The sequence below is a fragment of the Malaya genurostris genome, chromosome 2 (genome assembly GCF_030247185.1).
Source record: "Malaya genurostris strain Urasoe2022 chromosome 2, Malgen_1.1, whole genome shotgun sequence".
Lineage (NCBI taxonomy): Eukaryota > Metazoa > Arthropoda > Insecta > Diptera > Culicidae > Malaya > Malaya genurostris.
In genome coordinates this window covers 263,326,860-263,347,810 of record NC_080571.1, presented here as the reverse complement: position 1 = coordinate 263,347,810, position 20,951 = coordinate 263,326,860, and the positions used below count along the sequence as shown (strand labels likewise).

At 38.1% G+C, this 20,951-nt stretch overlaps 1 protein-coding gene across 15 annotated transcripts in view; it reads left to right on the top strand.

Moving 5' to 3' along the window:
• LOC131429786 (dual 3',5'-cyclic-AMP and -GMP phosphodiesterase 11-like) overlaps positions 1-20,951 on the top strand; it is a 346,593-nt gene that overhangs the window by 288,312 nt on the left and 37,330 nt on the right. For all 15 annotated transcript variants that reach the window (XM_058594142.1, XM_058594134.1, XM_058594136.1 and 12 more), the window contains 3 exons: positions 10,578-11,115; positions 17,641-17,872; positions 17,953-18,095. In XM_058594142.1, the coding sequence (XP_058450125.1) occupies positions 10,616-11,115; positions 17,641-17,872; positions 17,953-18,095 (875 nt within the window). In that variant the 5' untranslated portion in view covers positions 10,578-10,615. The remainder of the gene's footprint in view (positions 1-10,577; positions 11,116-17,640; positions 17,873-17,952; positions 18,096-20,951) is intronic.

Sequence of the window (20,951 nt, the reverse complement as noted above, 5' to 3'; positions counted from 1 at the left end):
AACCTGATCAGGTCTCCTGGATGGGCACCCCACCACGATCCGGTTATCGTACGAAGAAAGTTGATTCTCCGTTGGCATTTTTGTTTCAGATATCTAATGTGACATCCCCAGGTGCCTTTGGAGTCGAACCAGACCCCGAGATATTTAAATGTGAAGACCTGAGCTATGGTTTCACCCCCTAGTTGAAGCTGTAATTGTGCTGGTTCTCGCTTCCTTGAAAATACAACTAGCTCAGTTTTCTCCGTAGAGAACTCGATACCCATTTGAAGAGCCCATGTCGACAAGTTGTCGAGGGTATCTTGTAATGGTCCTTGGAGATCGGCAGCTTTGGGTCCTATAATAGACACAACGCTGTCGTCGGCAAGTTGTCTTAGCGTGCAAGATGTGTTGATACATTCATCAATATTGCTTACGTAAAAATTGTATAAAAGGGGGCTTAAACATGAGCCCTGAGGAAGACCCATGTAACTGAATCGTATTGTCGACAAATCACCATGCGCGAAATACATGTGTTTCTCGGACAATAGATTATACAAAAAGTTATTCAAAATTGGTGAAAGACCATGCTGATGCAACTTCTCAGATAGGATGTTTATGGAAACTGAGTCAAAGGCCCCCTTGATGTCGAGGAAAACTGACGCCATTTGTTCTTTACGAGCAAATGCCATTTGAATTTCTGTTGAGAGCAACGCAAGACAATCGTTCGTTCCTTTGCCCCTGCGGAAACCAAATTGTGTATCTGAAAGCAAGCCATTAGTCTCCACCCAATTGTCAAGACGAAAGAGAATCATTTTTTCGAACAATTTCCGGATGCAGGAAAGCATAGCAATCGGCCGATACGAATTGTGATCGGAGGCTGGTTTTCCTGGTTTTTGGATGGCGATCACTCGCACTTGTCTCCAGTCGTGTGGGACAATATTACCCGTAAGAAACTTGTTAAATAAATTCAACAAGCGCCTTTTCGCAGGGTCAGGGAGATTTTTCAACAAGTTGAATTTAATTCTGTCTAGCCCCGGGGCTTTATTGTTACACGACAAGAGTGCGAGTGAGAACTCTACCATCGAAAACGGTGTTTCGTTTGTATTTGATGTCGCGGCGCGGGTGGTCTTCTGTTCCGGAACAGAGTCTGGGCATACTTTTTTAGCGAAATCGAATATCCAGCGGTTGGAATATTCCTCGCTTTCATTCGTGGCGTTTTGGTTGCGCATTCGTCGGGCTGTGTTCCAAAGAGTGCTCATCGATGTTTCTTTTGATAATCCTTCAACAAACCGTCGCCAATAACCAAGTTTCTTTGCTTTGACTAAGTTCTTCATTTGCTTGTCTAACGCCGCGTAATTCCGATAATTATCGGGTGTTCCATTTTTTCTGAACTTTTTGAACGCTAAAGATCTTTCCGCGTTCAGTGATGAGCACTCTTTGTCCCACCACAGGTTAGGAGGACGGATGTTGGTTTTCGCGCCAGGTACACGTTTCGTCTGAGCTTGAGTCGCGGTGTCGAGAATCAAGTCAGCCAACAACGTGTACTCCTCCTCCGGAGGAAGTTCTTGTGTTGATTCTAGTTTCTCAGATATCGAATTTGCGTAGTATTTCCAATCAATATTTCGTGTGAGGTCATACGAAAAATTGATTGTCTCCGATGGTCTTAATCCGTAGGCGATTGAAATTACGATAGGTAGATGGTCGCTACCGTGGGGATTGGGGATCACCTTCCACGTGCAATCCAACCGTAGCGAGGTCGAGCATAAGGATAAATCCAGCGCGCTTGGTCTTGCTGGTGGTGCGGGAATCCGTGTCATTTCTCCGGTATTCAAAATAGTCATATTGAAGTTATCGCAAAGATCATAGATCGCGGTTGATCTGTTGTCATCATGAAGACAACCCCATCCCGCACCGTGAGAGTTAAAGTCTCCTAAAACTAACGTCGGTGCGGGAAGAAGTTGCATGATACTGCTGAGCCAGTGGTACCCAACTGAGGCTCTAGGGGGAATGTAGATGGAAGCAATGCAAAGGTCCTTGCCTTTCATTGTGACATGACATGCGACAACTTCAATACCTGGTATCGATGGGAGGTTAATTCGATAGAAGGAGTAGCACTTTTTGATCCCCAAAAGTACTCCTCCGTAGGGATCGTCTCGATCCAGGCGAATAATGTTAAAATCGTGGAAGTTCAGGGAAACATCAGAAGTTAGCCAAGTTTCGCACAATGCAAATGCGTCACATTTCAGATTATTCACAAGAATTTTAAAAGAATCTATTTTTGGGATGATACTTCTACAATTCCACTGTAAAACAGTGATTGAATCCGTGACCTCGGTGGATGAGTTAGCCATCGAAGGATACGATCGCTGAAAGAAGGGGCCATTTTGCAGTCAACTGCTTCAAAAAAGTTCTAACTGTAGGTATCAAAGCCATAAACAGGCTTTTAAGGGGATCAGAGATATTGAAGGTGGTAAAAATCCAGTCCACAACATCAGAGAATTTTATGAGCCCAGCACCCAGCTGATTCTCTGTTGGGTTTTCAGGGGCACTTGGGGATTTTGGTGTCCCGGGAAGTGGTGGGAATTCCTTCTCAGAATTGAGTTTTCCGAAACCAGGAACTTTTTGCTTCGGAGCTTTTTCTCCACTACTCCTAAATATAAATGTTGGAGGCCCATCGGAAGACATCTTCGAACCCTTACTTGGGAGCTTATGAGAGGATTTGTTTACTCTTTTTCTAAAGCTATGAGGGACCGCCGAAGATGTACCTTCCAATGGGTCGTCAAACTCGCTCTCGTCAGTTGACAAGCAGGTATAGATGTTCGTTGATTGTTTAGGGGGTGTGGCAGTCTTGAGCATGTCAGCAAAGGAACGCTTGGAGTGTTCCTTCAGGGAACGCTTCATGTTATCCTTGCGCATTTTGTACGCAGGACATGCCATTAGGTCATGCGGACCCTCCTTACAGTAAAGACACTTTTCAGTGCGTTTACCGCAAGAGCCATCCGCATGAGACCCCCCACAGTTAGCACAACGGAGTTTATTGCAGCAATGGGATGTTGTGTGTCCCAGTTGCTTGCAGTTGGTGCAGTTCATTAAACGCGGAACAAAAAGACGAACAGGGAGGCGCACTCGGTCCAGGAGGACGTAGTTAGGTAAAGCCGAGCCAGCGAAGGTCACCCGATACGAGTCTGATTGGGGATATGATTTGGTACCATCCCCCGCGATCGACACTGAATGCAATCGCTTGCAATCCAGTATCTTTACGGTCTTAAGTAAGGGGTTTTTAAAGCAACCCATCCCGTACTTAAGAACGTCTTCGCATGTCAAACTGGCATCGGTGACCACGCCGTCAATCTCGACTTCACGAGCGGGGATGTACACACGATATTCCCGCGTAAAGAGCTCGCATTGAACGATCTCGTTAGCCTGTTTTGCACTGGTTAACGAGACCCTAAGCTTGTCTGGGCGCACCTTGTCGATACTCTTAACGGTAGAGTATCGCTTTGACAGTTCTCTCGATAATTGAAGAGTGTTCAATTTTTTTCCATTTAATTTGGGCCGGAAATAAACCGTATACGGTCCGGCCGGGAGTGCAAGTCCGTCGGGATAATTTTTAACGCGGGGTTTGTTGCTATTAGCAGTTGTATCCATTTCATTATCTGGTGGATCAGGATTATGTTTCTCAATGTTTATCATGACACGGAATTGTATCCGTGCGGGTAAGAGATCTGGGGTACTATCAGGTAATTTAAACGACAGATAAAATAGGAAAAGAGAATATTACTTATCTTAAACAATAGCCACCAATGCCTGGCCTTGGTTAATCGGTGTGCTCCGTAGCAAAGCTCGGCCGCTGGGGCCACGCGTTGATTGAATTGTAACTGTGCCCGTGTGCAAAAAAACCTCTAGGAGGAAAAAAGCACACAGCACCGGGTCACGGCACCACTCCAAACGTTCGATCACTATTTAAAGTCTACAGACTTGCACTAGCACTTGAAATCGCCCAACGGTATTGTTTCTATTGTTTCGTGTTTGTCTGGTACACTGCTCACAGTAACAAAAGATTAATCTTTGATTGACCTTGAAGCGGATTAGCACGGCTATATACACACTTGCTCTACCACGAATTAGCATCCGAACGGTACGACGGTCGCGTTAGGAATGAAGTGATGCTTTTGAAAATATAAGTATTGATAGAAATGCATCCTTACTGCACTAGATGGATTAAAAAAGTTTTTTTATTGACTTGGCAACGTCTTTCTTTAGTACCTTCTTCGAGAATCGTTGCATGATCTCATGCTCAAAATGAAGTTATCAATATAATTTCCAAAGAGCATCCTTGCATCCAATGAGCCACGGAAGCACATATCGGCTGGTTAGGTAAATGGTACATATAAATTCATACAGTCACCGTGTGAAAGCGGTAAGTGAATATTACGTGCAAAACATGTAAATCTCAATCAGTCTAGACGTAAAACACAATTTAGAAACAGAAAAATTAGTTTGATCTATTTTAAAGTCCACGCTGTATGGAAAATTGATTGGAAACATACTTAATACTAATATGAGAATAAATTCTAGGAAACTTATGTTATATAATGGAAAATTATGTCTAACACAGATTTCCTTCTTCACTGTTCAAGTCAGAATTGAGATTCCGTAACATTTAATGTTCAGATATTTTTATTGTGTAGTAACAAACACCAACAGTTGACAAAAATTTTATCTGTCTCTTCAAAAGCGAAGAAGTGGCATCTAAAACAATTTCCAAGCATTTGCTAAATACCAGTAGTTGTTGATCAGAAAAAAAAAACGAATCAAACACAAGAAAATGATTTTAAAGATTGAAAGCATTAAATTTGATCATAGTAATCTTCATCCTAGATGAAACTGTTCTCGAGATATTTAGATATGGAATCAAAAAAAGTTTTTATTGAACTGTTTTTTCATTGTATCGTTGTTACTCGAAAACGCAGAAATTGAATCTGAGAAAAAATTGTAAACAATTGAAACCTGTTGAAAATGTTTTCCAGAAACAACGTGCTTGGGAATAGCACGTAGTTTCAGTGTAAACTACACTGATCCGTACATGCTGATCAATACTGACGCCGGCCACATCCGAATAAAGATCTACTTGAGAAGGGAAGGCTTGTTAATTCGATGCATTTTGCTATTAGAAACCAAGGAATCCTCTGCATCCCCACATGCATCACAAGAAGAGATTATTTGGTAGTAAATTTCCGAAAACTTCTATCATGCGTTTATTGCTCTGGGTAGCCGGCTACCGATAGTATTGTGTTTTGTATTATATCCTTCCTGTTAAAATACGATGTATAAAACGACTACCTTCTGAAACTCGTAAAACTCCGAACAGCTGACCGTCGGGAGGCTTGCCACCATTTAATGCATTCAATCCTTTGCGTTGTTTTATTTTTTTTTTGGCACCCGTAATACTGCCAGGATATCACTCGAACACCCTTAGACAAACAATAACGTCTATCGCGATATGAAGTAATGTCAATATCTACTTCCTAACCAGAATAACAAAATACTAAATGGAGCCTCCTCGCAGTTTAAACGTTCTAATAAACATGGTCGTAAGCAATATCTGCACGGATATAAAATTAACGCGCGCGTCTTCAACTTTGCATTCAACTCCAAAAAAAAACAATTCTTATAAATTGTAAAAAAAAAGTAATCGATCCATTGATTAAGCATTCCCCGGATATTCGACGGAATTAATGAGGAAATTGTTAATTAGAAATGAAATAAGACATTGTAAATAACGAAAAACATACAACATCTTCAAGGAACGTTCTCACGAAGTAGCCCGTTTCTTATTCTCATTGCTGTAAATAAATCATGGTGGCCGCGAGATAAGACAGCACTACTGAGAAAGATAAACCACTCGCGGTTGGGTTTCAGCCAGAATAACATGGACGACTTGAAAATTTTCACATATTTCATATGAACTACAACCATACTTTTGTAAGAAACCAAACATTCTATAAAATCATCTCCAGATTTAACTATCTTGACACCAGAGATGGCATTTCACCAGAGTGATACACGCTAGAGTCAGATTTTTGCCACACCGAGGATGCAAAAAACGAAGCACCGCACAAAGAGGAAAGCGCACTTCTTCTCAGTGTCGAATAGACAGCATTTGAGTGTGTGCTTGTGGTTAAAGCAGCTGGCGCGAGTGAAACACATTCTCTTCGCATGAATCGCTCACACGCGCTCTCGTCTAAATACACCCAAGTGACCACTGGCGCGTGATGGTGAGCGAACACTTCTGTGAACTTCAATTAATAGAGAATTGATCTGGCCTTGCTATGAAAAATTTGCAAGGAAAACCGAAAATTTTACGATAAATTGTTTTATTTTGCTGATTTTGCGTGTCCACGCTCCTTCTACGCAAACCATACACCAGAGTGCTCACCGGCGTGTACACCTCTGTGAAAGTATCTGCATCCACCTCAGAGAATTTATTAGCTAATGCTCTAGCACTTTCGTGCGATTCAGTGGAAGAGGTAAAAGGAAATAAACAAACGCACTCATGATGCGTGCACACTTTACACAACAGTGGTGTATAAATGTGAAAGAGAAAAGCTCTCGTTGACGTTGTCAGTGCGAGGGGAGAAATTTTGCTTGCTCTTCGTCACACAGAGGAGATAGACATCTCTGCTTCACACAACCGACCACAATCCATTTTAGTTATGCTTGAATTTTATAACGCCGATAATGATAGACAGATGGCGCTTCGGTCAGTTGAATTCATGTAATTTTGGGCTTCAATCTACGAGATCATTTCGAATACTGAGTACATGAAAGTTATATAACCGAGCAATGTGTATTATATTTATAACATTCTCAATGGCCAATGGTCTTGCTCGATTACTGTTTGATTGTTTCCGTTTAGAGGAACATATAGTAAACTACCAAACATAGTACAGCGATGAATTTGAAATAGAAAAGTAACAAGGCATCCCACTGTCATATCACAAATTCTAAAAACACTTCGAAGTCTTCGATTAAATTGATTAAAGAGAAAGTACAAAGTATACTACGATTGAAAACACAGCAGTCTAAAACGGGAATTATACGTATCATGCTATGAAATTACTAGGTGTGTTTGGATGACGTGGTTTACGAGAACTGTATTTCTGCAGGGACACATATCTCACATTTTCAGTCAGTCGGTGAAGCCTGTGTCAATGTTGGAGAAAAATTAGGGTCTGTTCTAACCATTCCAATTCAGGAGTGTGTTCACACCTCTCTGACTCAGTTCTGATACGAGACAATGCCGGACAAGTATGTGCAAAGTCACCGTAATGGTCAGAATATCAGCGCCAACATCGAACCGGATCTAAAAAAAAAAGAATATTAATTTATTTCTATTCCTGATACCGGTCAGCCTTCTGACATAAATGTGTGCAATTATATTTTTTGTTTTAGTTATCCTTCGTCAGTAGTAATTATTCGTATCCTGTACTGCCCATACTCGCATATCAGTCCCATATCGATTTTCGACAATTTTGAGTTAGCTTGAGGAATGGAATCTATCCTCAATATACTTTCAGAAATTGCAATAAAAGTTTAGGGTTTGTTCAGTAAAATGTGAAAAAATATCAACTCATGTCTGTCCCATACGCAAAGTATCCGCGTAGCGCAAATTTCAATAATTTCAATTTCAATTTTTTGTTGCAATATTGTATTAGGTGTACAACTTTGCTTCCGCCGTTTTTTTCCAAAATTTAAAGCTTTATTGCGAAAAAGTGCTTACAGATGTATTATTCAAAGTATTGTCCGTCGCTAGCAACAACTTTCTCTCATCTTTCCGGAAATTTTCGGATCCCGGCTCGAAAAAAGGAGTCCTTTTTTGACGCTATCCATGAAGCAATCCATTTTCCCAACTCTTCTAAGGATTGAAAATGTTGATCTGCCAGGCCGTGTGCCATCGAACGGAATAGGTGGAAGTCAGAAGGGGCGACATCTCGGGAATACGGCGGGTTGGGCAAGACTTCCCATTTCAGCGTTTCCAGGTACTTTTTGATCACTTTTGCGACGTGAGGCCGAGCATTGTCGTGTTGGAGGATGACTTTGCCATGTCGCTCTTGATACTGTGGCCGCTTTTCTTTTAGCGCGCGACTAAGGCGCATCAGTTGCGTTCGGTAGCGATCTCCTGTGATGGTTTCACTCGGTTTTAAGACCTCGTAGTAAATTGTTATTCATCTTTGAAGGTTTTTTCTCTTCCACCATCATGTTTGTCTTCGACATCGAAATCACCATTTTTAAAACTATGAAACCACTCCCGACACGTTCTTTTACTCAGAGCAGAATCACCGTAAGTTTCTGAGAGCATTCGATGCGCTTCAGCTGCATTTTTTACGAATTATAACAGAAAAGTAAAACTTCCCGCAAATGGCGAGAATTGGGCACATAAACAGACATTTTCGAGCGTGAATAATAAGAAAACAAGAACAACTGTCACTGAAACGGCGATGACAATTCTTTAGGCACTGTACACACTCATTTTAAAGGCATGTATCTATGTATTTTAACCAGCCTCAACCGGTACAGAAACCTATCGGAAAATGGCGGTAGCAAAGTTGTACACCTGATAATAGCAAAGGTGTATTTATCGATATTTCATGTAATAACACCATGATTTTAATTTAAATCAAAAAAATCGAAAATAAAATTTGTTTCGTCTTTTTCGCGACATGCCGATTTTCCATATGGGACTGATATGCAAATATGGTCAGTGTATGTTTTTTCGATATTCGGCAAAATAATCGCAATTATCAAACATATCATGTTTTATAATATCTTCTTTAATTTTGAAATAAATACAGACACTAAGGATTTTAATATTGCTAATGAGCATTCTTCCTAAATGTCGACTATTGAAAATAAACCACAGTACTTCAGCACAGACAGCCTACAACAACTAGAAATAACATTCTCAAGTCACAATCCAAATTGTGGTGATTCACTGAACTTTGACTGAAGGGACAAACCCACGGTGATTATGATAATGATGTATTGTACTATCGCCTATTATAGTAAGATGACTGCACAGGCCATGGCACAGACAGCCCGTACATACCACAATTTGGTCAGCAACCACGTATCGACCACAATCCTTATGCCATTGTATGAGAGGGCATAATGATAAAGCAGTGGAGTGGCCGGTAAACAATTAACTTCGCCTACACTACCATGAGTTCGTTCAGTAATCTTCCTTCAATAATAGGATCATATTTTGTGATGCTTTTACTGGGATATCGGTCAAAATTTGGATCAATCCGCGAATCACATCCTTGACGCTCCTCGGATGAAAACGTGCGACAACCAACATTTAGGGGAGTTTGGACCAAACGCTTCCCATCAAATTCTGTGCAGCACTTGCGCAATTTTTCGTACTCAATTTTATCCACTCTTTCTTCAAATTCTTGTCATTTCTGAAGACCTTCCCTGTTTTCCGGCGCTTGCCTAGATTTGTATCATTCGATCCAAAAACAACATTGTTGATTTCGTACAACTTCATCGCCAGATCCAACCAAAACAGAAAGTTACCGTCGCGATACCGAGAAATGGGCGCTTCTAGAGTCGTTCTGCTTCAAATACAGGTTCCGCCATCTAACTTTTTTCGAACTAGCGTCTATTTCGCCATTGGTAACCTTAATGTCACTTCTAATTTGACAGAAATTTAGTTTTGTCCTTCCGCTGAACGAAAATAGTTGTGTATACGCGTTATCGCTTCGCCAATTGGGCTTGCGATCAGCTTGAAGAAGACGCCGAGACACATTTTCATCTCAGCGGGTATGTTAATAAGTAAAATTGTCGCATCTGGGGGACGGAAAACCCGCACGTTATCATAGAGAAGCCGATGCATCCTTAGAGAGTGACGATTAGGTGCGGATTTTGGTCTGGCGGCATAATTGGGCCATTTTTCTTCTAGCTACCGCGCCATGATTAGAGATTGGTTCTTCCCGTTACTTGAAGAGGAAGACTTGGACACCATTTGGTTCCAACAAGACGGTGCTCCGTGCCACACAGCCAACGCTACGATCGATCTTCTGCGCACAGTCTTCTAAGATCGAATTATCACTCGAAATTCGGATGTCGTTTGGCCGCCTTGGAGCTGTGATTTGACGCCGTTAGACTATTATCTTTTGGGGGCTGTCAAGGATAAGTGTTATGTGGACAAACCAGAGACAATTCAAGCCTTGAAGGACAACATTCGTGCAGCCATAGCTGAAATAAAGCTGCATACAATCGAAAATGTACTGAAAAACTGGACCGACCGTATGGCGTATTTTTTTTTAAGTAATAGACAAAAGTATGTGTTTTATTTGAGTGCAGTCAATCTAGAAATCAAATCACTTGATTTAAGGTGTCATACTTTGCCTTCCTTGTATTCTTCTGAAAAGAATCCAAACACAGAGAACCGTTCGAACAAATTGTCGCATGACACTAAAATTTTACGATTTTGTCGATACCGATAGTAACCCATAAAATAAAATATCTAATAATTGTTTCAGTTCGATTTTTAATTAACACTATTTTTCATTCGCCTTCTCCACTCCACACAGGCCTGCACTTGCGCAGTATAGAGGAGCCTCAGAGCAGAATGCCCGCCGAGCAGGGGGGCACAGTGGGACTCGATGCATCGTTGGGCTCTTGTTCTGGTGTCCCCCTGCCGCTACAGCTACAGCCAGCTTCGCAACAGTCTGGACCGAACAGTACCTCCGGAGGCGGTCTGAACCACCATCCGCTGGGGCTGAGCAATCATCACCATCTGCATCACCTGCATCACCATCATCAGCACCTGCACCATCTGGGCAATAGCAGCGGCAGCAGTGGCGGAGGCCCACCGGTCACCGGTACCAGTTCCAGCGGTGGCTACGATGCCGAGTACGCCCGGATGGAAGCCTGGCTGGATGAGAATCCGGAATTCGTACAGGACTATTTCATACGGAAGGCAACCCGCAATATGGTCGATGGATGGCTGGTGTCTCATGCGACACCGATGACGACCGGCACCGGCAACAGCATGGACTCACCGACCCACGGCACTGTTGCCCAAGCAAGTTCGTCGCGTGCCGGTTCCGGAGCAACGACTCCAGTGAGGTAAGTCGGACAGTGTGATTTGCTTCAAACTATCATTCATTCTAACGCCGATTCCGTTCGAGTTTTATATATATAAAATTTCACACAGAAAACTATTTTCCACAAATCCCTGCACAATCAAATCACGTTCCAATTTTTCTCCTTATTAATCCGGACATTATTATATTATGCGATGGGTGGAATCTGTGGTTGCGCTTGTAAAGCTTCCCTAAAGACCGGCTTCAGGGACCCCGGATGATGAATATTATATCCTATCAAGCAACTTCAAACCTTTTGAAGTCAGTTCTCCAAATCTGCGATGAGTTGTTCGGTTATCTCTGCTGTGCCTCGGTCTAACGACATTCCGATGACTGCATCCTCCGAACAGGCGATGGCTATGCAACCTGGCAGTCATTAAAGTGGAAATAATTGGCAAATAACATAGAAAACGAAGTCGTTCCCGGAGAGAATTTCATGTGGAATTTGCTGATGTTATTCGATTAGGCTAGATTCAGAACGAATCATAATGCACATTAGAATGGCATTTGAAATGATGCGCCTCGAACATAGGATAGATAGGAAGATAGGAGCGGCCGTAGGAGAACGGTTCACCCATCAAATTGTCATGGTGGTTATCATTTGAACGATTGTCCCAGCTGTGGTCATCGTATATGCATTACGTAGATATACAGAACTTGAAACGAAACTGAGCACCGTTTCATTCGCCTTCTGGGATTATTTCCATTCCGAGCACTTGTATTGGCTTAATGAAGTTCCCATTGTGAACGGTGAATAAGTGCTCTGGGGGTTGGTCTTGGTTGATGTTGGTGATATGAAAGCGAGACGGTAATTAGTTTTCCAATGGTGATCCCATAAGCGCATTGAAATAAATACATTGAGAACGACATTTGTGTTCAAGGTGCTTGAAGTAAGCTAACAAAAAATATTCTCTATACATCGTTCTGGTGATGTCAGGAATTCCTGTGTCATTTTAATTTCAAATTCTTTTTTCTAATCCCCAAAACACCAATCTTTCAAATCTTTTTTAAAAGTCTGTTGTTAATAAACAAAAATGCTTAAAATTAGCATAAGATAAGCACAACAAAACAATTTTGATATTTAAAAAAATTTAAAATATAAAAAAAAAGTGAAGCTTACAAAACTTAAGCTCTTAAAAGTGAAGGAAAATTGTATGATTGAAGAGTGTACAGTTTTAATCCGCACACACTCAAATTGCTCAAATTCTTTATCAGTTGGATAAAATTGATTGATGATTTGTGTAGACATATTTTAATGTGTATTGTCGACATATTTTAATGTGTGCAAAAGTATCGTGCGTACACGGAAAAGATTCACACGAGTACTTTGAAAATAAGGAACTGTCACATCGCGCTATCGGAAACAAATTTGACAATCACGAATTCCACTGAATGTTGGTTCGAAACAAAGAACCCGAAAAAAAATCTTCAGATCAACGATATCAATTACGTGGTTGGGGTTCTTAAACGGAAACGCCTCCATTTAGAGTACATGCGAGCAATATCTTCGTGCAAAATACCAAAACTTGAGCTGAGCTACGAACGTTTTTATTTCAGAAATCTCTAAACCATAACAAAAAACAGAATACGATGGCAAAAAGTCGTGTCCGGAAATTGCAGGAACCAAATTGCGGCGAAGATAACGAAACTAAACTGCTCTGTAATGGATAAGGAAACATATGCGAAGACGGGATTGAACCAGATTCCAAGAAACCTGTATCTAACTAACAAAGATAAGTGTGAACCACCGGACACAAAAGATGTCGTAGTTCGCCATGAATTTCTCAATTCGCTGCGGCAAGTACCATAAATGGACAGGTGTATTTGGAAAAATGTCTCCAAGAGCGTCTTCCGGCTCTTCTGGTAAATTAATATAAGATGTTGTGGACGATTATAGAAAAGAATATATTAAGGGTGATTTTTTTACTTATGTCTTTTTGGCAACACTATTTTTGACAGATCACACGTGAATCGTGTCTTGTGTCATTGTCATACATATACAATTTGGTATATAATTTAATAATGAATCGACTTACATCGTCTAACACTTGGTGAATAGTTGCTGGCAAAGTTGGAGGAAGAATCACCTTTTTATCGAAAAATTGTGTTCAGCGACGAAGCTCATTTCTGGTTGAATGGATACGTTTGCAAGATAAATTGCCGCATCTGGAGTGAAGACCAGCCAGAAACATTGCAAGAGCCACCAATTCATCATAAAAAGTCACTGTTTGGTGTGGATTATGGACCGGTGGCATCATATGGCTTAACTTCTTCCAAGGCGACGATGGGCGGAACGTTACTGTGAATGAAGAGCGCTACCGTGTGATGATTGACGATTGTTTGCCTAAAATGGAAGAACTGAAAATGCCTGACATTTTGTTTCCACAAGACGGTGCCTCATCCCTCACGGCACGCGAAACAATGACCAAATTCAGAGCCGCCTTCGGTAAACAGTTTATTTCACGTTTTATTCCCGTCAATTGGCCGCCTAGATAGTGTGATTTAATGCCATTGAACTATTTCTCGAGAGGCCTTGTTAAGGCTCGTGTCTACAACGATAAACCAGTAACGATTGACGCACTGGAAACCGATATTAAAGCATTTATTTGTGAAATACCGGATATGCTGGAGAGAGTGTACAAAAATTGGACCTTACGCATAGGCCGTTTAAAGCGGAGCCGCGGTTAACATTTGTATGAAATCACCTACAAACATTAAATTATATTGATCGTTGTGTCGATTTCAATGAAGATTTCATGTTTTTTCTCACATTTTTTGTGTTATTTTTTTGAAGATCGAATCCGATGCCTCTTAAAAAATAACCCTTTACAGCAAAAATTTCAATCATTGCAAGAACGTCGAAACCGGTGCTAAATATCAGTTTTGTAGTGAATCAATACACAATGTTAGTATATCGATTAGAAACATCACAAACAAATAAAACTCTACTATCAAAACTAGGAACAAATATGCAAAAACATGCAAAACTAGCATAAAAAATTTAACAAAAATTGACGAAAAAAATACAAGAAAATTACAAAAAATTGACAAAAAATTAATAAAAACTTGACAAAAAATTGAATACAAATTGAAAAAAATAATCAAATACAGTAATGATTTCAATCATTGCAAGAATGTCGAAACCAAATTGACAAAAATTTACAAAAATTGACAAAAATTGATAAAAATTGACAAAAATTGATAAAAATTGACAAAAATGAACAAAAATTGACAAAAATTAACAAAAATTTAAACAAAATTGATACAAAATTGATACAAAATTGATACAAAATTGATACAAAATTGATACAAAATTGATACAAAATTGATACAAAATTGATACAAAATTGCTACAAAATTGCTAAAAAAAATTGATACAAAATTGATACAAAATTGATACAAAATTGATACAAAATTGATACAAAATTGATACAAAATTGATACAAAATTGATACAAAATTGATACAAAATTGATACAAAATTGATACAAAATTGATACAAAATTGATACAAAATTGATACAAAATTGATACAAAATGGATACAAAATTGATACAAAATTGATACAAAATTGATACAAAATTGATACAAAATTGATACAAAATCGATACAAAATTGATACAAAATTGATACAAATTTGATACAAAATTGATACTAAATTGATACTAAATTGATACTAAATTGATACTAAATTGATACTAAATTGATACTAAATTGATACTAAATTGATACTAAATTGATACTAAATTGATACTAAATTGATACTAAATTGATACTAAATTGATACTAAATTGATACTAAATTGATACTAAATTGATACTAAATTGATACTAAATTGATACAAAATTGATACAAAATTGATAACAAATTGATAAAAACTTGATAAAACTAACCAAAATTTTCCTAAAATTGACGAAAGCTGCCGAAAATTGCTAAAGTTGTCAAAATTGTCATATTTACAAAAATGGTCATCATTGACATGGAAAACATTCATAAAAATGCGAAAATTGCAAAAAATTGGAAAACATATAGCAAATAAAAAAATTTATATCAAAATGCTACAATTGCCAAATATTTCCAAAAATTCTCGAAAATTAACCAAACTGCCATAAATAACCAAAAGTTGTCAAAAACTGCGAAAAATTGGCATAATTTCAAAATCGAAAAATTGATAATTGAAATCGAAAATATTCATAACAATACAAAAATTGCAAAAAATGCGACCTGATAAAAACCAACAAAAAAATTAATAAAATGTTTAAATTAACAACAATTGCAAAAAGTTGCGAAAACTGCCGAAATTTGTAAAATATTGTCAAACATTGCCAAAAATTGCCAAAAATGCGAAAAGGTGCCAAATATTTCAAAAAATTTCAAAATTTGCCATGATTGAAATAGAAAATATCTAAAAAAAATGCGAAATAGCAAAAATTGCGAAAATATAAAAACAAATAAAAAAATCTAAAAAATGTTAATATTGCAAAAATGACAAAATGTGCAATAATATTAATAATATCAATAATATCAATAATATCAATAATATCAATAATATCAATAATATCAATAATATCAATAATATCAATAATATCAATAATATCAATAATATCAATAATATCAATAATATCAATAATATCAATAATATCAATAATATCAATAATATCAATAATATCAATAATATCAATAATATCAATAATATCAATAATATCAATAATATCAATAATATCAATGATATCAATAATATCAATATCAATAATAGTAAAAAAACACAAATAGCAGAAACAGAAATAGCGAAAGGCTAAAAAGTAAGACCATAATGTTAAACTGTAAAAATGATTCAAATTTTTATTTTTGTTTCGTTTACAGAGGTTTTAACCATAAGATCATTTGCCACTTAGGGCCAGAAAAACTTTCTGACGCTATGTGCGGGATTGGGAATCGAACACAGGTAGGCTGCGTGAAAGGCATCGACTTACGCATCACGCTCTACCCGTCCCCTGATTCAAATTGAAAGTTTCCTTGAAAAATTCAAAATTTGATCTGGATTCGACTTCCAGTATTACAAGGCAATAAGAAGAAACTTCCAATTGCATGAGCATTTTTACAAGATATGTTGGTAAAGGGTGTAACTTTTATGAAACTGACTGGTAAAGTCTTTCTAGTTTCCAGATCTTGTTAGTTGGTGGCTATGCAAACTGACTTACTTCGGTACTACCAATCCTCGGTTTCAGTTTGCGGAAGTCGAAGTGCAAAATTCCTAAATGAAATCCACTGAGATTTCTCGAAGAAGACTGCATTTACTCGGATCTGATGTTCCGTTCTGGAGATATAGTGTGTCGAACATTTTAAGGCGTACTTTAAGATCTAGTTAGGTAATTAAATTAAGGTAAAGGTAATTTATTCAAACTGTCCTATACACGTAGAGGATTTGAGAATTTCGCGAAAAGCAATCAAAAATTACAAAACAAAAACATTCCATTTTCGCGAAAAAAGGTTATGAAAAGGCATGTTTACATTGCTAGGTGGATTAAAACAGTTTTTTCCTTCAATTTTCGTTTTTCTCATCCTGTTTTAGGTTAATTATTCACAACGCTCTAAACTAAACTATGAAGGCCACTTATCTTTACTAGGTATCTTCCTCAGAAATTAAGTTAATTTTGAATGTAGTCTCTTTTGAGGAAGATACGCTTATTCAAGCTATTTTTAAAACTTTAACTTAAGTGATTTTCCAGAAGGTTTGTAGAAAACTACTCGGCGGCATTACGAGAGCTATTTCTTTTATTGGGAAATTTTTTGTTTTGGATTAAAACAGATAATAGTATAAAAGAGTCAAATCGGGCGAACAAGGTGGTTTTTAGACGTAATTGTGAAGCTTTTGTATGTCGGCGCATTGGCTTGCAAATAGTTATTTTTGCTACTGCGGCCTTCAATTACTTCAACAATGCGATGGAATACTCATTGTTAATGATATTTCCTTCCTTCGGAGCACTCCAACCTGGAACTCATTCCATTTTCTGGAGTGTAATAGTGGGTTCAGATTTCATCAGTAGCTACCAATTTATGCCAAAAGATCACCAGATTCATTATCTTATTCTTTGGAAATGTCTTTAATATTAAATAGCATATTACTTTGTTACATTTAATAAACCTATTCATAAATTTTAGCAGCTTGAACCCGTCAAAATTCTTAAAACGCGTGTTAGGTCTCATTTGAAATATTTCAAGATTGTTCTCAGGATGAATCCTGCTAGATCAAAAACATGCGAATCCCGTGCCGAGCTGAAGACATTGATATCATAACAATATCAAAATAAACCTCAAACGTCAACCTTTTCCGTTATTCAAACCATACAGAAAGAAAACACAAAAATATCCATCCCAAAGCGATCAAGCGCTAAATTTACTCGTTACTGGAGAAAAATAGGACTTCTTCAACCGCCAGAAAATCCAGCCAAAACCATTCAAAACTAAGTCCTTTATTCTGTTTCTTTTTCTCTTTACTCCATCATTCAGGAAAATTTCCGCCCATGAATTCGAACGAGGCGGTCTGCTGAAGCCGATCGTAAACACCATTGACGGGACACCCACCTTCCTCAGTATTGGACTGCAGAGCGAAAGTTTCCAGTGCGGTAGCGGCCCGAACCAGAACGGAACGGCAGGCGGCCCCAGCGGAAGCCAGCGACCCCAGCGGTTGTCACGCAACGAGCTGCGACAGTTGGATGAGCGGGAGCTGATTTTTGAACTGGTACTGCTACTACTTTACGGGATTGTGGATTATCTGTTTATGCTTTGTGCTTTTTTCTCTCTCTCTCCCTCCTCCAACAGGTGAAGGATATCTGTAACGAGTTGGAAGTGCGTTCGTTGTGCCACAAAATACTGCAAAATGTGTCAATTCTGTTGAATGCCGACCGCGGGTCCCTTTTTCTCGTGCAAGGCAAAAGTACCTGTGGCAGTGATAATACCAAAAAGTAAGTACGGCTTCCTGGCTCTTTTTTAAGTGATAGTGATTGAAATAGACTGCAAAACATCAACAACAAGTCGCATCATTGATGTTACTAAGAACATGAATAAGTAATAACCGAACTTTTTTGATTTATGATTTATCCCACATGCTAAAATTCCAGCCGAAATCGTGGGACAGGATATTTTTATGAGTATCATACTCTACGACGCCTGTCGAACGCCGGAGCGAATATGTTTCAATGCTTCCCAGAGATTATATCGTGTTTAAAAATTTCAGTACGAATCCGTTGAACGTTGAGAAGAAATAAGAAATATGGTTGAGAAGCTTTTTAAATATGATTTCATAATTTTATTGAAACCCTCGCAACTTTTGAGATTCACATGAATGATTGAGCGTCTCCATCGATTCAAATTTACATGTAGAAGAATGAAAAAAAACGCGGCTAGTCGTTAGTTTTAAGAACAGTTAAACTAAAGTTTTGATTTTTTTTTTCGTTATATTTGTGACATGTTGCTATGGATGACAAGAAGTAAATCAATTGTGATAATCCAAGACGCAAAAAATAGTCTCATAGTGTTGGGAAAATCAAGGTCAGAAGAAGTTCATTTCATTAACACTCGTGAAAAAATTAGTTCACGAGATTTTATAAAATAAATCAGTAACTGAAAGAATCATTTCCGAGAATTTCATTACTGAAACAAGCATTTTTTGTGTTAGCTAAACTTAATGACGAATTTACAATCAAAAAAATTTCACTACAGAGATAATCGAAGGCGAGAAGAATCTCCGATGAAATTTCGATGCTGAATTTCCACTTCGCTTCAGTTCGACACCGAAGTGATCGTGCAAGATTGAATTATTATATTCTCATCAGTTAAAAAAAAGGCTACTGAATAAACTCTTAACTGAGAAATAATTATTGCGATATTTTCGATGCACGTAAGATGGTCAATATGAACAACGACAATTTTTAAACTGCTCTATGATCGCTGCTCGGTTGATAAGTGAATCAATAGCGGTTTGATTTCGATAATTTTAGACATTCTTGGTGAGCGTAGAGTGACTCAGTATGAAAAACTGTATTTTCTTTCGTTAGGTAATCTAATGATGGGAGATAAGGAATATTAAAGGAGCATGTAAATCAAGTTAGTTAGTCAATTTTTATGCATAAGCAAAGTCCTGGTATTACATTCAATTTTTCTGCATGGCGGTGCTAAAATTGATGAAAATTTACAATTCTTAACATTCAGGAACGCACTTCTTATCACCATAGTTGAGAAAAAGATTGGTTTCGATACGGCATGGTTTACGTAGTTTAAACACTTGTTTGATACTCACCGTGTTCGATTTTGCTCCGCAGTAGAAAACGCAAAATTAGTGAAAAACTGACTGTTTTAATATCCGCTGTTTGATTTACACTATTGCACTATTCAGAGCGAACCCAATAAAACGTTATTTAACATGAACTTGATTTATAGAAGTAACATGAGCGCAGGATTTTGCATGTCTCGAACACACGACTAACGCAACGTTTGAATGGCGTATTTAAATTGAAGTAGCGATAGTTTGCGCTTCTTCTGCGTATGATATTTTCAAACTAATTTGGGTAAAATTTTAGATTCAGGTGCATAATATGCTTTGTGATTTCTTTTATTTTTTTATTACCATTATAACTGTTATTAATCGCAGCACTTTATTGATGCTTTATTGATAATATTACTCCACCACCGCGGTATTGCTTAATAAATTTCGAATGTAACAATACTATTCATCCACTAATCAACAGAGCATCAAATTGCAAGAGCTACAAATTTAGCTTATTTTTCAATTCAACCACCCTACACGTGCTGAACAATTTACGAAAGGTTCAGTTTTTGTTCATCGACGAATTAATTCGTCATGTATTCTGTAAAGGGTATAACGGCTATGAAAATTCATTTCCGAAAAATCTTCTGTTCGATATATTCATTGTGCGAACTTTTTTTCATAAATATCATCGAGGAGAATGTTCGCTAGTGAACTTTTCACAACTTCAGTGAGAATCGCGTTTACCAGTAGTGAACTTTTCTTCAGTGAGTTTTCTTATCGATGATTTTTGCCTATCTCATATAGAAAGGCTATGCAATCACTGTGAAAAACCGACTTTTTAACCGAGGCGCGGAGGCTCGAATGTTATATACTATTCGATTCAACACGACAAACTGATAATTTCAAGGGGTAAAAAGTTTACTTTTTTACCCCCACAGTTATGCTAGTTGCACATACCAATTGTCAATTGTTGTTTTTTCATATACGCTGGCAAACATAAGTACAAATTCCAATAACAATTCTTAACATTCAGGAATGCACTCCTTATCGCCATAGTTGGGAAAAAGACCGGATTCGATACGGCATGGTTTACGCAGTTTGAACACTTGTTTGATACTCACCGTGCTCGATTTCGCTACGCAGTAGCAAACGCAAAATAGCGAAAAAAAATCCACACCAAATAGGGATAACAACGACAAAGGACTATTTTAATTCCAGTTGGTTGATTTAACTCTTGCACTATTCAAAGTAAAGTAAAAAAAACTTGATTTATCATGAATTTGTATTGTCTTTATTGTCTTCGATTTGAGCCAACTTTTCGCACAGACTTTGGCTGTATAACTAAACACTAATGTTAACTTAATAATATTTTTGATTTAAACATGTCTTTGATCATATTAAAATCAAATAGATGATACACGCTGTTAAAACGATGGCAACAAACATCCATTGGATTATTCTGACCATACTGTGTGCGATGAAATGAGCGTCTAAGAAAATCCGTTCTTCGCAATGATCTTCCTGGAACGTTAAAGTGAATTCTTTCGAGTAG